The sequence below is a fragment of the Oncorhynchus clarkii genome, chromosome 20 (assembly GCF_045791955.1).
Source record: "Oncorhynchus clarkii lewisi isolate Uvic-CL-2024 chromosome 20, UVic_Ocla_1.0, whole genome shotgun sequence".
In the NCBI taxonomy this organism is placed as follows: Eukaryota; Metazoa; Chordata; class Actinopteri; order Salmoniformes; family Salmonidae; genus Oncorhynchus; species Oncorhynchus clarkii.
Genome location: NC_092166.1, coordinates 14,399,752 through 14,420,506, shown reverse-complemented (window position 1 = coordinate 14,420,506; position 20,755 = coordinate 14,399,752). Strand labels below are relative to the sequence as shown.

General features: G+C 46.5%; 1 protein-coding gene across 1 annotated transcript; it reads left to right on the top strand.

The window, feature by feature from the left end:
* The first annotated feature begins 12,193 nt into the window (after nt 1-12,193).
* Nucleotides 12,194-20,755, top strand: LOC139376876 (plexin domain-containing protein 2-like). The gene is made up of 15 exons (XM_071119848.1): nt 12,194-12,206; nt 14,076-14,248; nt 15,745-15,891; nt 16,115-16,184; nt 16,315-16,437; nt 16,866-16,984; nt 17,092-17,191; nt 17,337-17,432; nt 18,327-18,408; nt 18,572-18,632; nt 18,730-18,960; nt 19,598-19,631; nt 19,792-19,830; nt 20,078-20,241; nt 20,525-20,755. Exons 1-15 carry the CDS (start codon nt 12,194-12,196, stop codon nt 20,753-20,755), a joined length of 1,683 nt encoding a protein of 560 aa, XP_070975949.1.

The window sequence follows — 20,755 nt, the reverse complement described above, 5'->3', positions numbered from 1 at the left end:
GCTGCGAGATGATATATATACTGTAAATAAAATCCTGTTGTTTTTACGGTAACTTACTGGCAACCAGTAACCTGTAAGTTACTGTAAAAACAAAGTACAGTATGTTACCGTAAATTCCAAAGAAACGTTGGTTTTAACAGTACATCACTGTAAACTTTTCCATAAAAACAACCCTTTTTTTGCAGTGTAGGTTAAAAGGGATGAATGCATTGCATCATGGGTATTCTTGTCTGCATGAGACCTCAAATTCAACCGTAGCTAACTTTACAGGTGTTTGACATTGAAAATTGGTGTACTGTCCCCACTCAACGCTGACAACTAGGTCAGTTGGTTACAACCGCACTGCTGACTTTCCCCACCGCCTCCATTCCCATCTCACTATCTCTAGGAAAGCCTCTGGCAGAGATCAGAACACAGTGAGGGATCAAGGAGCAAAACTACCATATATAACTCCCTCTATTGTTTCTTTACTTCAGAGCTCAGCTGTGCTTTGCCAGTCGGACAGAGTGATAGGGTTCAGGGGCCGTACCATATTTTCAAAACGTCTTTCTTATTTGTCACTTTTATTCATTTGAAGTTGAGAGTAGACACACTTCCTATTGAATTCTAATCACACTAAAGTAATGTTGTCATTGAAACACTCTGATCAATTCAGGAAGTCTTTTTCAGTTTCTTTGGTCCTAGTTTCCTGTTGTCCTGAGTGAGACTTCTTGTGTGCTGCAGTGAAGTGTCCCCAGTGATGTTGGCTGGGATTTCAAGGTGGACTATGAGGATGGATCAGATGAAGAAGCTTACTAGTCTCTCAGCTTTATAAAGCTATCATTCTCATCTCTGGGTTCAACTCATCTTCTCTTTTAAAACGGCCGACACAGGCTGTGGGAACCAGTTGTTTCTCTCTTGTTGAATGAAAAAAACTATTCGGTCTAATAATTAAACACATTCTATCCTGTTGGTTTTAGTTAAGTGTTTTTAGTGTTTCTCATCTCAAGCTGTTGGCTAGGTCATATTCGTTAGGGTACACCGTAGCAAAGCATGTCCTAACCCTATATTGTAAACTGTCATGGTCAAAACATATTGATGCAGTAGTAGCTAAGACGGGGAGAAGTCTGTCTATAATGAAGTGATACTCTGCATTCATAATGTAACGGCTGTTGGAAGGAGATGACCAAGGTGCAGCGTGGTATGTGTCCATATTTATTAAATGAACACGGGAATAACAAAAATAACAACCGAAACAGTTCTGTCTGGTGCAGACACACAAAGACAGAAAACAACTACCCACAAAACCCATGTGGGCAAGAGCTACCTAAGTATGGTTCTCATTCAGAGACAACGACTGACAGCTGTCCCTGATTGAGAACCATACCCGGCCAAAAACAAAGAAATACAAAAACATAGAAAAAAGAACATAGAACGCCCACCCCTAGTCACACACTGGCCTAACCAAAATAGAGAATAAAAATCCTCTCTATGGCCAGGGCGTGACACGTAACAACACTATCAACAAGGCAGGTCCTACAGGCCCTAGTTTTGTCGCACCTTGACTACTGTTTAGTCGTATGGTCAGTTTACACAAAAAAAGGATTTAGGAAAATTGCAATTGGCATAGAACAGGGCAGCACGGCTGGCCCTTGGATGTACATAGAGAGCTAATATTAATAATTTGCATGTCAATCTCTCCTGGCTGAACGTGGAGGAGAGATTGACTTCATCACTACTTTTATTTATGAGAGGTATTTGTTGAATGCACCGAGCTGTCTGTCTAAACTACTGGCACACAGCTCGGACACCCATGAATACCCCACAAGACATGCCACCAGAGGTCTCTTCACAGTCCCCAACTCTATTCCACATCAAGCAACTGATGCAAGCAGTAAAATTAGATTTAAAAAACACCTTATGGAAAGCAACACAAACATAGGCACAGACACATGAATACACACACATGATAACATACGCACTACACACACATACACATGGATTTAGTACTGTAGATATGTGGTAGTGGTGGAGTAGGGGCCTGAGGATACACAGTGTGTTGTGAAATCTGTGAATGTATTGTAATATTTTTAAAATTGTATAAACTGTCAATTTTGCTGGACCCCAGGAAGAGTAGCTGCTGTAGCTGCTGCCTTGGAAGCCATGCTTCCCCCCCAAAATGTACCCACCCACAAATGTATATTTTGTCTCTCTGTGTTTTATAATTTTCCTTCAATTCACAAGAGGCTGAATGTATCTCATCGGAGAAAGCATCCAAGCGAGTGAAACAGCTCCCTCTTTCTCAGTATGTGTAGCTCATCTATCTGATGCTGTCTGGTCAAAAAGAGTATGACATTGTTGCCGCCCCTAGCATTGAATAAAAGGGAAGCCAGCGAGCATTTGGCCTCCCATGATAAAAAAATAATAATAATAGTAGCCAATCAGCTTTGAGGTAAACTGAGTGAGCTGAAATGTGAATGGTCCTGGTGCACCAAAACAAAAGTGTCAAGGGAAGACAGTTTGGATTTGGCTTCACACCAATCACACCACATCAAAACCAGAACGTAATTTACAGAAAAAACTACTTGAATGATTGTGTAGTTGACTACCGGTGGCAAGTTAGCCACTGAATCTAAAATCGTCCCTTTCCTAAATTAGGCATGGATGGATATAGGGATTTGGACTTGTGGTTTTACTTAATTCTCCATACTGGCCAATGATTATAACGATGATTCTGATCCAACCATAAATTCATACATTGTCGTGCCCCTGGCCTGAAAAGAAGGAAGTTCAATATGTAGCTAGATGTAGTAGGCCAATGTTAACTACCTGGCTTGGCGCATCTTTCCCATGAAAGAAAGTTAGGCAGGCGAGCAAGCATTTTATCCAGGTAGCCTAGGACAACAAAAACTAAAAGTGTGTACTGTATGACAGAGCCATGGATTGTTTCGGCAACATGAAAGAGAGGAGGATGTCATTAACATTTCTCTATAAGTAGTGTGAGTCAACATGTTTTTTTATACTTGCACACACCAATCAGCACCATGGACAGACACATTATATTTAACTTATGTTGATTGGACTAAATTGTTTTTGGTATCTTCACTGTATTAAAGCTACAATATGTAACGTTTTGGGCGATCCGACCAAATTCACATAGAAATGTGAGTTATAGCTCTGTCATTCTTATTGAAAGCAAGTCTAAGAAGCAGTAGATATGTTCTATGTGCTCTATTTCTATGCTCCACGTTCTTTAGTTTAGGCATCTTTTAATTTTAGTTTTCTATCCCAGCTTCAAACAGTTGAAAAACAATATTTTTAATTATGGATATTTCACAGCAGATAAGATGGTGCAATGATTCTCTACACTGTACGTGCTTGTTTTCTCAGACAAACTGAAAGTAGTGAACTATTAGACTTTTAGCAGCCACATTTCTGCACAGTGCAGCTTTAAACTAAGCATAGGTGATTTGATAATGTTGAAATGTGGAAGTTGAAATGATGCTGCAATAGTGGAGGCAGCTCCTGTTTTCTTTACGACTTGCAGTAACTCGCCATGTCAATGTTCCAGGTGAATGGAATAGGGCGGAGTCAGGCGCAGGACACAGGTATGAGTCACGATATTTACTCAAATTCAACAATAATCCAACAAGGATAAACATAAACAATCCAGATCATGTACACGGAACCACTTGACAAAAACAATCACGCATAAAACAAAAGAGGAAGCCAGAGGGTTAAATAAGGAACACTGATTATGGAATGGAAACCAGGTGAGTATAATGAAGAGAAAACAAAACGAAAATGAAACATGGCCGACTAGAAACTAGAAAGCCAGTGACATCGACCGTCGAACGCCGCCCGAACAAGGAGAGGGACCAACTTTGGCGGAAGTCGTGACAGTACCCCCCCCCTGATGCCCGGCTCCAGCAGCGGGCCGACACCAGCCTCGGGGACGACCCGGAGGACGAGACGCAGGGTGATCCGGATGGAGACGGTGAAATTCCTGCAGTAAGGACGGATCCAGGATGTCCTCCACCGGCACCCAGCACCTCTCCTCCGGACCACACCGTGGCTCTGATGCCACGGTGCCAGAACCGGCTGATAACCCAGCACACACTGAAAAGGTGATAGGTTAGTGGAGGCGTGGTGGAGGGAGTTTAGGGCCATCTCCGCCCAAGGGATGAAAACCGCCCACTCCCCCGGCCGGTCCTGGCAATAGGACCGCAGAAACCTACCCACATCCTGGTTAACTCTCTCCACCTGCCCGTTACTCTCGGGTGAAAACCTGAGGTGAGGCTGACCGAGACCCCCAGGCGTTCCATAAACGCCCTCCAGACTTTAGGTGTGAATTGGGGACCCCGATCAGAAACTATATCCTCAGGCACCCCGTAGTGCTGGAATAGCACCAGGATCGTGGTGTTACCCCGTGACGGGGGAAGATCCGTCACGAAATCCACCGATAGGTGTGACCACGGCCGTTGTGGAACGGGTCGGGGTTGTAATTTCCCTCTGGGCGGGTGTCTAGGTGGCTTGCACTGGGCGTATACCGAACAGGAGGAAACATAAACCCTCACGTCCTTGGCTAACGTGGGCCACCAGTACTTCCCACTGAGACAGTGCACTGTCCGACCGATACCCGGATGCCCAGAGGAGGGTGACGTGTGGGCCCAACAGATCAACCGGTCACGGACAGCAGACGGAACGTACAGACGCCCAACTGGCGTGGGATCCGTGGACCGCTCCTCTGTGTCATACAGCCGGAACAGTGTGTCTGCCTTCACGTTCTGGGAACCTGGTTTGTAGGATAGGGTGAAAACAAAACGGGTGAAAAACATGGCCCACTTTGCCTGACGAGGGTTCAGTCTCCTCGCTGCCCGGATGTACTCCAGATTGCGGTGGTCAGTCCAAATGAGGAAAGGGTGTCTAGCCCCCTCAAGCCAATGTCTCCACGCCTTCATAGCCCCGACAACAGCCAACAGCTCCCGGTCCCTCACATCATAGTTTCGCTACGCCGGGCTGAGCGACCGCCGTGTGTCACGACTTCTGCCAAAGTCGGTTCCTCTCCTCGTTCGGCGGTCTTCTAGCCATCATCGATCTATTTTTCATGTTCCATTTGTTTTGTCTGGTTGTCGCACTCAACTGGTTTCAATGACCTAATTGCATGTTGAATATGTTCCCTCTGTTCCCCCCATGTCGGGTATTGGTTATTGTAAGTAGGTGTGTTTTATGTGACTGGTGCGATACGGGTTTTGTTATTTTTGTATGTCGGTAGTTCTGTACGTTAAACGTCTCCGGTTATTTATCACGTTCTCCTCCGTTTGACCTCCCTGCCCCCAGTTACTCACCCCTGACACCCTGCTTCTAAATCAAGGGTTGACCTCCCTGCCCCCAGTTACTCACCCCTGACACCCTGCTTCTAAATCAAGGGTTGACCTCCCTGCCACCAGTTACACACTCCTGACACCCTGCTTCTAAATCAATGGTTGACCTCCCTGCCACCAGTTACCCACTCCTGACTCCCTGCTTCTAAATCAATGGTTGACCTCCCTGCCACCAGTTACTCACCCCTGACACCCTGCTTCTAAATCAATGGTTGACCTCCCTGCCACCAGTTACGCACTCCTGACACCCTGCTTCTAAATCAATGGTTGACCTCCCTGCCACCAGTTACGCACTCCTGACACCCTGCTTCTAAATCAAGGGTTGACCTCCCTGCCACCAGTTACACACTCCTGACACCCTGCTTCTAAATCAATGGTTGACCTCCCTGCCACCAGTTACCCACTCCTGACTCCCTGCTTCTAAATCAATGGTTGACCTCCCTGCCACCAGTTACTCACCCCTGACACCCTGCTTCTAAATCAATGGTTGACCTCCCTGCCACCAGTTACGCACTCCTGACACCCTGCTTCTAAATCAATGGTTGACCTCCCTGCCACCAGTTACCCACTCCTGACTCCCTGCTTCTAAATCAATGGTTGACCTCCCTGCCACCAGTTACCCACTCCTGACTCCCTGCTTCTAAATCAATGGTTGACCTCCCTGCCACCAGTTACGCACTCCTGACACCCTGCTTCTAAATCAATGGTTGACCTCCCTGCCACCAGTTACCCACTCCTGACTCCCTGCTTCTAAATCAATGGTTGACCTCCCTGCCACCAGTTACCCACTCCTGCCACCCTGCTTCTAAATCAATGGTTGACCTCCCTGCCACCAGTTACGCACTCCTGCCACCCTGCTTCTAAATCAATGGTTGACCTCCCTGCCACCAGTTACGCACTCCTGACACCCTGCTTCTAAATCAATGGTTGACCTCCCTGCCACCAGTTACCCACTCCTGACTCCCTGCTTCTAAATCAATGGTTGACCTCCCTGCCACCAGTTACTCACCCCTGACACCCTGCTTCTAAATCAATGGTTGACTTCCCTGCCACCAGTTACGCACTCCTGACACCCTGCTTCTAAATCAATGGTTGACTTCCCTGCCACCAGTTACGCACTCCTGACACCCTGCTTCTAAATCAATGGTTGACCTCCCTGCCACCAGTTACACACTCCTGACTCCCTGCTTCTAAATCAATGGTTGACCTCCCTGCCACCAGTTACTCACCCCTGACACCCTGCTTCTAAATCAATGGTTGACTTCCCTGCCACCAGTTACGCACTCCTGACACCCTGCTTCTAAATCAATGGTTGACCTCCCTGCCACCAGTTACGCACTCCTGACACCCTGCTTCTAAATCAATGGTTGACCTCCCTGCCACCAGTTACGCACTCCTGACACCCTGCTTCTAAATCAATGGTTGACTTCCCTGCCACCAGTTACGCACTCCTGACACCCTGCTTCTAAATCAATGGTTGACCTCCCTGCCACCAGTTACGCACTCCTGACACCCTGCTTCTAAATCAATGGTTGTTTAGTAGTCCGAAAATGTCAGAAATATTCACTTGCTTGACCATGCTGTAGGTCATGTAACTAACTGTTTGTTACATGCAAAATGCTTTGTGGACTTCACCGGACAGATGTGGCTCTCCGGTTTTGTGATGAAACACTTGAATTTATTCTGCCACTGTGTCTTATTATTGTCTCGGCCTTAGGCCTATATATCACATTGGCAGAGGACATGAACTAACAGGCTAGAGAGCAAACAATGAATTATCACAACACATACAGTAGTAATTATGGCTTTTTTTCCCTGGCCTGGCATCCACAGTGATTGTCATTACCATAATGAAAGCGTGTGTTTGAGAGCCATATTGGCCAAGTTGCTCTGTTTAAAACTATATAAAGATACACAAGTTTGTATTTCTGGGATTCAGAACACTGTCATTCTTCAACACTTTCTATGACCCCTCTTCAGACAATGCAATGAGTCCAGAATGGTTACCTCTGAGAGGTAACCTCAGACAGTGGTTACCTCTGAGAGGTAACCTCAGACAGTGGTTACCTCTGAGAGGTAACCTCAGACAGTGGTTACCTCAGACAGTGGTTACCTCTGAGAGGTAACCTCAGACAGTGGTTACCTCTGAGACTCGACGGGGAATAACTCCAAACCGTTCTCATAATGAAACGCTACCAAGCACAGTGTCAACTAAAGTGTTTATCTACAGTTTGTTTTGAACAGTATTCCTATTATAGTCTTAGGAAACATGTATTGATATAAGTTCATTATTTTATTCTCATGGAATTGCATTTACCATCGTGACAAGAGGACAATGTTGATAAAGATCAATAGTATTGTGACGTAGCAATATAGTCATAATGACATTACAGACGATTATTTATAAGTTTCTTCTTCAGTCTTTGCCTCTCTAACCTGTGATATCAGACAACCATCCCTTGCCCCATCCCCAGCCCTCTCTCCAAGCCCCATCACCAGCCCTCTACCCCCCCCCACCCCATTCCCATCTCAGTCCCAGCCCTCTCTCCAAGCCCCATCACCAGCCCTCTATCCCCCCCACCCCATTCCCATCTCAGTCCCAGCCCTCTCTCCAAGCCCCCTCCCCAGCCCTCTATCCCCCCCACCCTCATCCTCAGTCCCAGACCTCTCTCCAAGCCACATCCCCAGCCATCTATCCCCCCCACCCCCACCCTCATCCTCAGTCCCAGACCTCTCTCCAAGCCACATCCCCAGCCATCTATCCCCCCCACCCCCATTCCCAGTCCCAGACCTCTCTCCATGCCACATCCGCAGCCCTTTATCCCCCTACCTGAATTCCCAGTCCCAGACCTCTCTCCAAACCACATCCCCAGCCATCTATCCCCCCCACCCCCATTCCCAGTCCCAGACCTCTCTCCATGCCACATCCGCAGCCCTTTATCCCCCTACCTGAATTCCCAGTCCCAGACCTCTCTCCAAGCCACATCCCCAGCCATCTATCCCCCCCACCCCCACCCTCATCCTCAGTCCCAGACCTCTCTCCAAGCCACATCCCCAGCCATCTATCCCCCCACCCCCATTCCCAGTCCCAGACCTCTCTCCATGCCACATCCGCAGCCCTTTATCCCCCTACCTGAATTCCCAGTCCCAGACCTCTCTCCAAACCACATCCCAAGCCCTATCCCCCCCCCCCCCCCCCCACACACACACACACACTTAGAACTTAGGGTTCCAAAACAGTTATTTGGCTGTCACCATAGGAGAACCCTTTTTGGTTCCAGGTAGAACTCGTTTGCGTTTCAAGTAGAACCCTCTGTGGGAAGGGTTCTACATAGAACCCAAAAGGGATCCACCAGGAACCAAATAGGGTTCTTCAAAGGGTTCTCCTATGGGAACAGCCAAAGAAACTTTTTAGGTTCTAGATAGCAGGTTCTAAGAGTACACCCCCATCTCCAGTCCCAGACCTCTCTTCAAGCCCCAGCCCACTGTCCATCCATCTCCAGTCCCAGACCTCTCTCCAAGCCCTAGCCCACTGTCCATCCATCTCCAGTCCCAGACCTCTCTCCAAGCCCCAGCTCACTGTCCATCCATCTCCAGTCCCAGACCTCTCTCCAAGCCCCAGCCCACTGTCCATCCATCTCCAGTCCCAGACCTCTCTCCAAGCCCCAGCCCACTGTCCATCCATCTCCAGTCCCATACCTCTCTCCAAGCCCCAGCCCACTGTCCATCCATCTCCAGTCCCAGACCTCTCTCCAAGCCCCAGCCCACTGTCCATCCATCTCCAGTCCCAGACCTCTCTCCAAGCCCCAGCCCACTGTCCATCCATCTCCAGTCCCAGACCTCTCTCCAAGCCCCAGCCCACTGTCCATCCATCTCCAGTCCCAGACCTCTCTCCAAGCCCCAGCCCACTGTCCATCCATCTCCAGTCCCAGACCTCTCTCCAAGCCCCAGCCCACTGTCCATCCATCTCCAGTCCCAGACCTCTCTCCAAGCCCCAGCCCACTGTCCATCCATCTCCAGTCCCAGACCTCTCTCCAAGCCCTAGCCCACTGTCCATCCATCTCCAGTCCCAGACCTCTCTCCAAGCCCCAGCTCACTGTCCATCCATCTCCAGTCCCAGACCTCTCTCCAAGCCCCAGCCCACTGTCCATCCATCTCCAGTCCCAGACCTCTCTCCAAGCCCCAGCCCACTGTCCATCCATCTCCAGTCCCATACCTCTCTCCAAGCCCCAGCCCACTGTCCATCCATCTCCAGTCCCAGACCTCTCTCCAAGCCCCAGCCCACTGTCCATCCATCTCCAGTCCCAGACCTCTCTCCAAGCCCCAGCCCACTGTCCATCCATCTCCAGTCCCAGACCTCTCTCCAAGCCCCAGCCCACTGTCCATCCATCTCCAGTCCCAGACCTCTCTCCAAGCCCCAGCCCACTGTCCATCCATCTCCAGTCCCAGACCTCTCTCCAAGCCCCAGCCCACTGTCCATCCATCTCCAGTCCCAGACCTCTCTCCAAGCCCCAGCCCACTGTCCATCCATCTCCAGTCCCAGACCTCTCTCCAAGCCCTAGCCCACTGTCCAGCCATCTCCAGTCTAAGACTCAGTATATCCAGGCCCTAGCACATCCAGCACAGACATGGTAGCAAACACCCAGACTTCCTCTGGTCGCTGTCTCTCTCTCTCTCTGCCAGACAGAGGACTGGAGGCCAGAGACAGGGGACACAGGAGGAATGTAGTATGTCAATGGGAAGGAACTCATTCAGAGGTGCCAAAGGAGAGAGATTATTAATTGTAGTTTATGACAGCAAGCTGGGAGGGGAAAAGGATTGTTGATGAGCACAAGCACATTTACTGTAGGTTGTCTGATTCGGAAACTATGGCTGAGGATTAAGGACTTGTGTTTTATTATCACTGCACATTGAACCACATGTATTTAACGGGCAGTCACAACAAAAATAGTGTCAACAATAACTCCACTGTAGTAGCCTGGGTAACGATAACTCCACTGTAGTAGCCTGGGTAACGATAACTCCACTGTAGTAGCCTGGGTAACGATAACTCCACTGTAGTAGCCTGGGTAACGATAACTCCACTGTAGTAGCCTGGGTAACGATAACTCCACTGTAGTAGCCTGGGTAACGATAACTCCACTGTAGTAGCCTGGGTAACGATAACTCCACTGTAGTAGCCTGGGTAACGATAACTCCACTGTAGTAGCCTGGGTAACGATAACTCCACTGTAGTAGCCTGGGTAACGATAACTCCACTATAGTAGCCTGGATAACTGAGCTATATTGATGTAATATGTTTTATCTTGACAGCTACGGTATAAAGCCAGACTGTCCATGCCCAGAAACACTAGTGTACAACTTTATAAGACAACTTTATAAGGTTGGAATTCAGTATTAATGAGATACAGGATAACAAAGGGGCCCTGTGTTTGTCTGTGGGAACAAGTACAGTATGGTCCCCTCCTTTCTTTTCCATTAAGACTAAACATAATCTCTGTTGTGTGCCAGGGCTTAGAAGAGGAAGAAGAGGAACCCTTAACCAATGACAGATGCTTCGATATGTATCGTAAAAACGGCTTTGAAACTTGGCCTCTGGAGTATACTCACATTCCCTCGTTACCAAGGATGCAACATCTGACGGCAGGAACTATTTCCCCAGCTCAATCAATACCATATGATTCACAGGGTGTATTAGTACACCATTGGGCTATTTTGTCAATGCAAAACAAGCTGTATTGCTTATGAAGATAAACTGATATAAAATGCCTTTAGTGGCAATTCAATATGATGGGTCTGTCTAATTTCGCACATCATTAGACTAAATGAAGTAGAGTAAGTGGACTACAGTGTGCTTGCACTGCCCCACAGACTAATCTCTCTCTCTCTCTCTCTCTCTCTCTCTCTCTCTCTCTCTCTCTCTCTCTCTCTCTCTCTCTCTCTCTCTCTCTCTCTCCCACACACACACACACACACACACACACACTGAGGTTGGAAAGCCCTTTAGCCTTGTGAGACATGTCACACTCATCCAATCCACGGAATTCTCACAGGAACTCGCTCTCATGCAGGTGAGAAAACACACACACAGTACACAGAGAGAGAGAGAGAGAGAGAGAGAGAGAGAGAGAGAGAGAGAGAGAGAGAGAGAGAGAGAGGGAGAGAGAGAGAAAGAGAGAGAGAGAAAGAGAGAGAGAGAGAGACGGAGAGAGAGAGAGAGAGAGAGAGAGAGAGAGAGAGAGAGAGAGACGGAGGTCCTATTCTACTCAGCACGGTGGCAGACTCACTGTTTTGGTGCGTGTGTACAACGTTTCCAGCGCTTATGTACTGTCTCCACTCTCAGCTTATTAAAACGGAGATGACCTGCAAGAGGGAGAGAGACAATAATAACTTCAGCATCGCACTCAAGTCATTGTCAACATACTTATTATCTTAGCCCTATCAAGTGATAACAACCTTTCCAAGACTAATAGATTTAGTCAATTTGAATTCTTGTTAAATGGGCATTTCCCGGAGACGGGAAGTATTGCTATTGAAATGTTTAGTATTTTATGTTAAAAATGCAACTACTGGATTTTATTTCATAACTTGCTCTGCGTTTTTGTTTGAGAAGTGGACAACATTCTGACGGAATAGTATCGCCTTCATACTTCAAACCAAAAGGACCTTGCGCAGATGAAAAGTTGTCCAACTGAGTTTTTTATTTGACAGTGCGCTTTGGGAATTTAAAAGGGAATAACGAGACTTAAGAACTGATGATGACGAAGACTGTCAAATTTATCACGGGAATATTTATAGTTTTCCAGTATCAAATAACTCATGTGGAATTGATGCCTGCCAGTGGTAAGTCATTATTTAAAATAGTCTTTATTTATCGTAAGTCATTATTGTTCTTCAATTCTCTTTGATGTGTTTTGTTTTTGAAGCTCAGCCATGTGGACTAAGATTTCTATATAGCCTTAATGTTTTGGCAAGTTATTTACTTTTTAAATAAATCTAAATATTGAAGGAATTACTGTAAACATTAGACCAGTAAAGTACAGGATAAAATGCTGTGATAGGCTACATCACTGCCATACTGAATCCTTAGAGAGTGGACACAGTTCTCTGGCATAGAATAGAATACTTCCCAAGTGACTTTCCTAAGATAAGAGGAGATAAGATAACTTAACAAGATAAGTGGACTTGCTACATAAATGTCACTTTGCTGACATGCATGTAGGTTTGTTACTGCTTTTAGTGTCAGTTCATGGCTCATTAAAGGGGCAATAAGTAATTGCGACATTCATTTGTATACCCATGGATTCTTGAAGAATATAATTTATAAATGCCTCATGAGCTTAGTTCAATTGTCACACTCCATCAGAACCCAAACTAGGAGCTTGTTTTACTCTGGTGTTTGTAAGCAAAGTAATTGTAAACAAACACTGTATAGCCTCAAAACAAGTTTAAAACTGTAAATTTGATCTCATGGATGGCCAGTCCTTGCATCTGTAGCTCTGTCTTAGAATTTGCCAGATGCTACATGTATCCAGCCCCATCCCTAAGCTATTTACCAAATGAGTGGCGGGGTGCCCGCTTTCTTACTGTTTACAACTGCAGATTGCTCATTAAACCAGTTTATTTTAGGTGTTCTACATGTCTCCCAACCACAATAACACTTCTACGTCTGCTGATGCTAGTAGAACACTATGTGACATACTATATGAGACTCACAACATGTCTTCCTCCATCATAACTGCCCCATAACGTCTGGGTTGGGCCTGCCAGTGTGAAGAATGTGCGGCAGCCTTTCACTCTCTCCTGCGAAAAGAGGGGGGAGTTTAGGTGCACTGCTGTCCCTGGCAGGATGATTGAGGGAAGGTGGATGTTGGTTTTTCCCAGGGAAGAGAGGTTACTATGCTGTTTGTGTCTGTCACATGTTGACACTGACAGGCAGGCAGACGTAGGCTAGTATATAAAGATGGGTTTAGTTCCAAGGACTGAAGACGTTCAGTCATTGTCAACCTCACATGGGAGATTCCTGGGCCCTTTTCAAACACTGGTGAGATGAAGCGTAACCAGCACACTATGTCACAGGGAGCCCCTTCTACTCTCCTCAGGGGTCTCCCATCCTGGTGTGCAGGTGTTGGCCCTCTCTAGATGAGAGTCAGATCTGGATCAAATACATTATGTGTCAAATACTTTGAAGTGTACTCTTGATTTAGCTTGACCAGAATTCAGGGTGGTTTGCATTGGTTCCATTGTATTGAGGCAATGGAAGGCCTGTCCCAGACCTGCTGTTTTCAACTCTCTAGAGACAGCAGGAGCAGTAGAGATTCTCTGAATGATCTGCTATGAAAAGCCAACTGACATTTACTCCTGAGGTGCTGACCTGTTGCACCGATCGACAACCACTGTGATTATTATTATTTGACCCTGCTGGTCATCTATGAACATTTGAGCATCTTGGCCATGTACTGTTATAAGCTCCACCCGGCACAGCCTGAAGAGGACTGGCCACCCCTCATAGCCGGTTCCTCTCTAAGTTTCTTCTGGCATTTCTAGGGAGTTTTTCCCAGCCACCGTGCTTCTACACCTGCATTGCTTGCTGTTTGGGGTTTTAGGCTGGGTTTCTGTACAGCACATTGAGATATCAGCTGATGTAAGAAGTACATTTGATTTAGGCTAAATCAAGCACACCTCATGTATCTGAATGTGTTTTTGGTCCAGGTCTGGGGAGTGTGTCTGAGGACCAGGGATCCTCCAGCCAGAGGTGGAGGAGGTGGCTGGCCATCCCCAGGCCGGGTGCCCCGAGCTGGGCCAGTGACGACCGCCACAGCCACTACAAGGACCAGGATGACCTACTGACTGAGGAGAGACATGACAATAGCTCCCAGATTGAAGTAGGAACAACAACAACAATTTCAAAGGCCAGGGTGTTTCCTGACATCCTGACCAGGACAGTAATAAAGTCTGGGCCCTAGTTAATTAGACCCCAGGGTGTTTCCTGACATCATGACCAGGACAGTAATAAAGTCTGGGCCCTAGTTAATTAGACCCCAGGGTGTTTCCTGACATCCTGACCAGGACAGTAATAAAGTCTGGGCCCTAGTTAATTAGACCCCAGGGTGTTTCCTGACATCCTGACCAGGACAGTAATAAAGTCTGGGCCCTAGTTAATTAGACCCCAGGGTGTTTCCTGACATCATGACCAGGACAGTAATAAAGTCTGGGCCCTAGTTAATTAGACCCCAGGGTGTTTCCTGACATCATGACCAGGACAGTAATAAAGTCTGGACCCTAGTTAATTAGACCCCAGGGTGTTTCCTGACATCATGACCAGGACAGTAATAAAGTCTGGGCCCTAGTTAATTAGACCCCAGGGTGTTTCCTGACATCATGACCAGGACAGTAATAAAGTCTGGGCCCTAGTTAATTAGACCCCAGGGTGTTTCCTGACATCATGACCAGGACAGTAATAAAGTCTGGGCCCTAGTTAATTAGATCCCAGGGTGTTTCCGGACATCATGACCAGGACAGTAATAAAGTCTGGACCCTAGTTAATTAGACCCCAGGGTGTTTCCTGACATCATGACCAGGACAGTAATAAAGTCTGGGCCCTAGTTAATTAGACCCCAGGGTGTTTCCTGACATCCTGACCAGGACAGTAATAAAGTCTGGGCCCTAGTTAATTAGACCCCAGGGTGTTTCCGGACATCATGACCTGGACAGTAATAAAGTCTGGGCCCTAGTTAATTAGACCCCAGGGTGTTTCCTGACATCATGACCAGGACAGTAATAAAGTCTGGACCCTAGTTAATTAGACCACAGGGTGTTTCCTGGACAGGTCTTGTGTTTAGGAAAAGTCAGGACCCTGTCATGTTTAATAATGTTTCATGTTCTGTCATATCGGCATGATATAGAACTCTACGCACTCTACATCTCACTGTCAGAATCAAGCTTGAAATGATCTCTCATTGTTCAGCACATATTCAGGACTTATAGTGTATAACATCCAACACAGTGTTTCCCAACCTTGGTCCTCCAGTACCCCCAACAGTACACGTTTATTGTAACCCTGGACAAGCACACCTGATTCAACTTGTCAACTAATCATCAAGCCCTCAATGAGCTGAAGAGGTGTGTATGTCAAGGGCTACAACAGGGTTGGAAAACACTGAATTATAATATGAATATTGTTTATCCCAGGAAACACTGAATGCTAACATGAATGTTGTTTATCCCAGGAAACACTGAATGCTAACATGAATGTTGTTTATCCCAGGAAACACTGAATGCTAACATAAATGTTGTTTATCCCAGGAAACACTGAATGCTAACATGAATGTTGTTTATCCCAGGAAACACTGAATGCTAACATGAATGTTGTTTATCCCAGGACATGAACCATAGCTACTACACATCTAAGATCTACTACGGGGCTACAGAGACTGCTGGTAAATATCTGTGGGTGGACATAGATCAGCTGGACCCAGGGAAGGGGAAGATCCACGGCCTGCTGTCCAACACACACAGACAAGCAGCGGTACGCAGCCTTAGGGCAGAGGATATCAAACCCCCAAGGAAAAGGGCATGCTCCTGTTTAGTGGATACTGTCATGACAAGTCAGCGCCTAGCTCTGCAGCCGACTGCTACCTGTATGACTTCTACAATATCAGTGATGATCACTCATACCTTGTGGCACCTTGTCTTGTCACTGAAACTCATCTTTGTTTTTGTGGTTTTTCTCCTTTCATTTCTCCTTTCAGAGTGTTCATCTGTCCTTTGACTTCCCGTTCTATGGTCACATACTGAGAGAAATCACAGTGGCAACTGGTGGTATGTCAAACTCTGATGAATGAGAATGAATATGTGAGAGACTACCACCATTATAAGGGACCTCCACCATCACTTCCTGAAATAAGAGGTGTGTGTGTGTGTGTGTGTGTGCGCGCACCCCCTCCATCAGGTTTCATCTACACAGGCGATGTCATCCACAGGATGCTGACGGCCACTCAGTACATCGCCCCTCTGATGGCCAACTTTGACCTCAGTATGTCCACAAACTCGACCATCAGTTACTTTGACAACGGTAAGACATATAGACATAGAGCCAAACAGGCAATTGTGTCTCGATACATGTTAAGCCCTGCTCAGTCAATCAAAGGTTTTCTAGGAAAAGTCAAGGGCAACTAACTTTATCCATGTGCAGTGAATTAACATAGCTACTGTCTTTGTGTATCAAGCACAGCCTTGGTGGTTCTAACCAGCCTGTGTGTGTGTCTCTGTCTGTCCTTTAGGTACAGCCTTGGAGGTTCTAACCAGCCTGTGTGTGTTTCTCTGTCTGTCCTTTAGGTACAGCCTTGGTGGTTCTAACCAGCCTGTGTGTGTGTCTCTGTCTGTCCTTTAGGTAAAGCCTTGGTGGTTCTAACCAGCCTGTGTGTGTGTCTCTGTCTGTCCTCTAGGTACAGCCTTGGTGGTTCTAACCAACCTGTGTGTGTTTCTCTGTCTGTCCTTTAGGTACAGCCTTGGTAGTCCAGTGGGATCAGGTTCACCTACAGGACAGTGTAAGTCAAGGCCCATTTACCTTCCAGACCGCTCTGCACAGCGACGGACGCATCGTCTTCGCCTACAAAGAGGTGACGCTCCTCTTCCTCGCTAACTATTACTTATTCTAGAGAAGTAGAGCTATTTGCCATTAGCTTTAATTGTAATGAATGTGTATACCTCATTGTCCTGTGTGTAGGTTCCTATTGACATCAGTGAGATCAGGTCAGTGAACCATCCTGTCAAAGTGGGCCTCTCAGACGCATTTGTGGTGCTTCATGAGATTGAGCAGATACCCAGTGAGTACCATAATACTTCACTACTCTCTGTGTGTCTCTGTGTGCCTCCTCCCCCCCCCCCCCCCCCCCCCGCATCCCTGGTCCTCCAGTAAGATTAGATCTGACTGCAGTCTGATCACCATTGACCACCTTCTCATTCTGCCAGATGTTCGCAGGAGGACCATCTATGAGTACCACAAAGTGGACATCCTCAAGTCCAAGATCGCCAACTCTACAGCAGTTGAGATGCTTCCTCTGCCCAGTAAGTTTATAGCCCCGTTTATACCTTGTTCTAACGTGTCCTGTGTCCTGATCTTGTCCACATTCTGATTGTGCCCGCATTTTCAGACGTGCGTCTACACATAGTGTTAAAATGTGTCACTTATCTGTCCACTGTGTCCACATTTTGACCTGCTTTCCTGGTCTCTCCCTGTATGTAAATCATTTGACAGATATTCTTTCAAAATAATATTTATTTATTTTAAGACATACTGTATATTGATGCCATAAGTCAATTGTGCCACGTCAATGGTTTTAGAGGGCCTTATACAGTGGGGCAAAAAAGTATTTAGTCAGCCACCAATTCTTCAAACAGGTAACAGGTAACGAGTGGAGGACAGAGGAGCCTCTTAAAGAGAGAAGTTACAGGTCTGTGAGAGCCAGAAATCTTGCTTGTTTGTAGGTGACCAAATACTTATTTTCCACCATAATTTGCAAATAAATTCATAAAAAATCCTTCAATGTGATTTTGTCTGTCATAGTTGAAGTGTACCTATGATGAAAATTACAGGCCTCACATCTTTTTAAGTGGGAGAACTTGCACAATTGGTGGCTGACTAAATACTTTTTTGCCCCACTGTATATTGATGATTTGAATGGTTTCACTCTCCAGATCCGAATACACTTGTAAGATATCCAGACACAGTGGGTCCCTGGCTACCTTTGGAGGTGTTCAGGAAGATCTGATCACAATCAGTCTTTTAACCATCTACACCAGTCCAAAAATGTTGGCAGAATCAGGGCAAAGGACACGTTAGAACTAGGCATAAACAGGGCTTAAGTCTACAGGGCTCTTTACAGTTATATCTATGGTAATTATTTGTGCTGGGCTAGAGCAACTTTTAGTGTACTAGGATCTCGCTTTTTTTTCTCTCAGCTTGTCTTCAGTTCTCCAGCTGTGGACCTTGTATGTCATCTGAGATCGGCTTCAACTGCAGCTGGTGCAGCAGACTGCACAGGTAAAAGTCCAGGTCAAGTTTGTTATTGCCATTTGTAGGTACAGAATGCATACAGTGGAATTTCGCTGTGACAAGAGTTCAAAGAGAAATGTAACAACCTATCTCTCCCAAATCAGCGCCATGTTGTGTCCTAATGGTTGTTCTGTTCTGTTATTTATAACAGGTGTTCCAGTGGCTTCGACCGGCATCGTCAGGACTGGGTAGATAAGGGCTGTCCTGAAGCGGTATTGAACAGTTCACTATTCACTTCATTTGTTGTCTTCTGCCTCAAGGAAACTCATTCAAAACTGGAAACTAATTCACGTTGTCTTGATTTCACAGGGGAAAAACCAGAGCTGTGTTCAGATGGTTCACACCAACACCACAACACCTTACAATGTGCCTAACGCTCACACTACAACCACTCCAGTTGCCATGACAAGAACAGTGCGACAGCGGACTACCACCTCCATCACCACAACTACGTCCTCTACCACCACTGCCACTACTACATCCAGAGCCAGACCTAGCCCCACTGTCACCGCTGCCCTCCCCTTCACCAGTGCTCCTACGGTGGGTAAGTAGTAGTACCACTACCTGGCCTTTTTGATCAAAACACAATTACCATTTGGTGTGATGGGATGAGTGAGTGACATTTACCAAGCCATTTTACAGTTACTTAACATTTACCAAGCCCTGGTGGGTTTACAATAACTTAACATTTACCAAGCCCTCGTGGGTTTACAATGACTTAACATTTACCAAGCCCTCGTGGGTTTACAATGACTTAACATTTACCAAGCCCTCGTGGGTTTACAATGACTTAACATTTACCAAGCCCTCGAGGGTTTACAATGACTTCATATTTTAAAAGTCTGAAGTGGTGCAAGAAATAGTGGAAACATTCTAGTTCATTCCTGCTTACACAATCCAATGCTTTGAAACCCTTGATGGGAAGTGAACAAGTGCACACTTGGAAGTGAACAAATGCACACTTCAGGTAGAAGGATGGAGAATGGGAGTTGGGCTGCGGTTTGTGTTTGCTCTAGCTGCTCAGGGACGTAGAGATGACGAGGGTCCGGTCTGCAGCTATTTCCCAGCCTGCTGTCAGATAATTGTGCAGCTGCTTATACAACGCAATGACAAATACTACACACTGGCACCATACTGCACACGTGGATCTTATCTGCTGAATGATGCCTCTCACTAGGTATCTGTCTATGTCAGTCTGGGGAGGATGGAAGGTATGTTCTCATCGTATACTGTTTATGAACACACACAGTACATGCCTATATGGCTCTGGGATAAACATTAACTACAGGCCTCTGACTTGCCTCAGAAAGCTGGTGACCAGTTTTGATTTCATTTGGCCCTCACTCCTCCATATGTATTTTTTTCTTTCAGATGACACTAAGATTTCCCTGCACACAGAAAAAGAATCGCGTAAGTGGTTGCCAATCTCTTGCATGGTTCCAACATTCTCATGAATAATACATGATATTCAAGATAGGCAGGATTTGCACTTTTGAGACTATTATATTGGTTTCATGACACTGGCAAGCTACATAAAACACACCTAAAACATTTTTATTAAAACAAATATTATTTTGACCCAGATATGGGCGACAGCCCAGCAAACAGTGAAGATTCCTACAACGTTCTGTAACATGTGTTACTTGTCCCCCTCCAGCTGCTGAGGTGGACGAGCCAGAGGAGGAGCAGAGAGAGGTGCGCCTGCAGACTGGTCTCCTGGTGGGCATCTCGCTGGTCATGATCACCATGGCAGCAGCCGTCATAGCAACAGTGTACATGTACAACCACCCGACCTCAAGTGCCAGCCTGTTCTTCATAGAGGTAAGTAGGCCTACTGCCCCCTGCTGGCCTGGCTGGCACTCACAAACATTTGTAAATCTTTATTTACAACTTGATTTGGTCAGGGAAGTCACTGAGAGTACATCTAATTTAATGTATTTTGTTAAGGCTTAACACATTGTGACATTTAGGTAATTGAAGACCTTCATCAGACAATGTCAGACATTGTTTTTGCCTATATGGTTACACATTTTAGGGAAGCTCCTCTAATACATTTTGTTTAGCACAAATCTCCTTTCAGTTCTTCTACCTGTGCTTCCCACAGAGGCGGCCCGCACGCTGGCCAGCCATGAAGATGAGGTTCTGTCGCAGCTCAGGGAACCCTGCGTACGCCGAGGTGGAGGATCCAGGGCTGGAGAAGGACGATCTGGTGGTCATCGACCCCAAACACACCTTCGTCATCTCCGGCCACGACCGCAGGGAGAGCTTCATGGATAGCAAGGATGGCTTCATCGTCCCCAACCAAAGAGAACGGTTCCTGTCAGACCATTGCTGA